General features: G+C 41.2%; 1 protein-coding gene across 1 annotated transcript; it reads right to left on the reverse strand.

Annotated features, from left to right (window-relative positions):
- Positions 1 to 278: 278 nt before the first annotated feature.
- Positions 279 to 1,636, reverse strand: LOC105138449 (U-box domain-containing protein 28-like). The gene has a single exon (XM_011044519.1). It carries the CDS (start codon positions 1,581 to 1,583, stop codon positions 348 to 350), a length of 1,236 nt encoding a protein of 411 aa, XP_011042821.1. The 5' UTR covers positions 1,584 to 1,636; the 3' UTR covers positions 279 to 347.
- Between the last annotated feature and the right edge of the window lie 260 nt (positions 1,637 to 1,896).

The following is a 1,896-nucleotide window of genomic DNA, read 5'->3' on the forward strand; positions in this document are numbered from 1 at the left end:
ATTTCAGGAACAAGTTATATTATGCTGTGACCCGGGTCTATTCTAGCGTTGAAGATGCTATTTTTTTTTATTCAACGATAAAAATATTTTTTAAGTCAGCTTAAAAGAAGCTAGTAAACTGCAAGGTGAGGAAAAATAAAAATACATAGCATAAAATGATATAATTTTATAAATTTTCATTAGACTGGAAGCTGAGCTACAAATTCAAAATCCATTCAAGAAGAGTACACCAATTGTGTATTGTCTTCTTTTCACGTGTGTACGTTAATGTTTTTTTGTTTTTTTTTAAAAAAAACTAAGTTCACATCATGCACAAAAGCATCACCAGATTCAGCGTCTCCAATAATTTAATAAGGCATGATATGAGTAGTTTTGGTCTCGTAACTCACCGCACCACCAAGGCCGCCACCATTTTTACAGCCACGTCTTAAAACCTTGATCAAGTCACCACACATCCTCCTTACATTCCCTTCCCCTACTCCACTTTGCATAATCAACAAGACTTTTGTCACTCCATTGCTCCTCACCACTCTCTCCAACACCTTCTCATCCCTAAAAAGACAACACATGCTCCACAGCACCACTACGGCATCCTCCGTTGCCGTTTTCGAGACCTTCATTAATCTCTCCACTATCGCCCCTGCGCATGTCGGGTCAACGCTTATCGCTGACCGTCCATCCGCACACGTACAAATCATTGACAATACCTTCAGTGACTTTTCCACGACAGAAACGGCGGCTTTTGGGCTCAACAGCATGCTCGATAGAACTCCAACCAGTCCGAGTTGAACTAGCCGAGTCTTGATTGACCGAGTTATAGACACCGAAATCAAAAACGACAGGACCACTTCGTTTAAATCCTGATGGTCGTTTTCAGTTTTGAGAAGTTGTAATAGAACCGGCAAGACGTCCTGTGTACCTGCAACGAGCTGTTTTGATTGGTTGTTCATTGTAATTGACTCCAAAACGGTGACGCATGCGATACTGTACTCCAAACTTCCGTTTCGCAAAACAGAAATAAAGGAAGGCAAGCAATTCGAACTTGATGTGAAGACTAATTCGTGCAATTTCTCATTGACTCCATTTTCAAGCAAAATTGAACTTAATACCCTGATAACCGACTCCAGAACACGAATTGGCACGCAATTAATGTTCAAAACACCCACGATCGCCTCGAAAAAACCATCAAAGCTAACCAAAAACCTTCGGCTTACCTCTCCACAACTAACAAACTCTACAATCGAATCCAAACACCTCTCTATCTTTCCGCTCTTAATCTCTTCAATCCAAGCCCTAACTTTCTCTTCGGAAACTGCCAGAGCGAGAGCAGAGGATTTGGTGGCGGATGTGGTGGTCCAGAGGTTGATGAGGCGGTGGAGAGTGAGGTTAGGAACAAAGTCCTTGGAGGGGAGGATTTGCATGGTAGCGGGACAGGTGTCGTGACCGGAGTCGAGCCAATGTTGAATACTGGAGCGATCGTATGTGACGCCGGTGCAGAGACTTACGGGAGACTTCATTACGTCAAGAGAGATCGGACAGCGAAAGAGGCTGGGTACAGTTATGCAGAGTTCGTCTCTCCCCATTCTTCTGAGAAAAAAAAAAAAAACAGAGAGAGAGGCAAAGGCTGGGGACAGGAGACGTAGGGGTTTTGTAGGGGAAGGAGTCAAAGGGTAACGTCGTGTTTTTTTCTTAGTCAAATTTTCAATTTGTTTTTATATTTTTAATAAAAAGGATGAGCTGGAATTGAACTGTGCGCGATCCAATTATTTAAAAAATAACAATTTAATTTAAAAAAATTTTAAATAAAAAAATATTATTTTAATATATTTATTTGGAAAAAAAAACCTGTGTCGCTGTCCCAGCACCCTTTAAAATTAGAATGCAACCGCGTAACCG

Source organism: Populus euphratica, unplaced genomic scaffold, assembly GCF_000495115.2.
Source record: "Populus euphratica unplaced genomic scaffold, PopEup_1.0 scaffold181.1, whole genome shotgun sequence".
NCBI lineage: Eukaryota > Viridiplantae > Streptophyta > Magnoliopsida > Malpighiales > Salicaceae > Populus > Populus euphratica.

Bases quoted from the DNA above. Each gene is read 5' to 3' on its own strand.
- LOC105138449 (XM_011044519.1), bottom strand. From the start codon at position 1,583: ATGGGGAGAGACGAACTCTGCATAACTGTACCCAGCCTCTTTCGCTGT.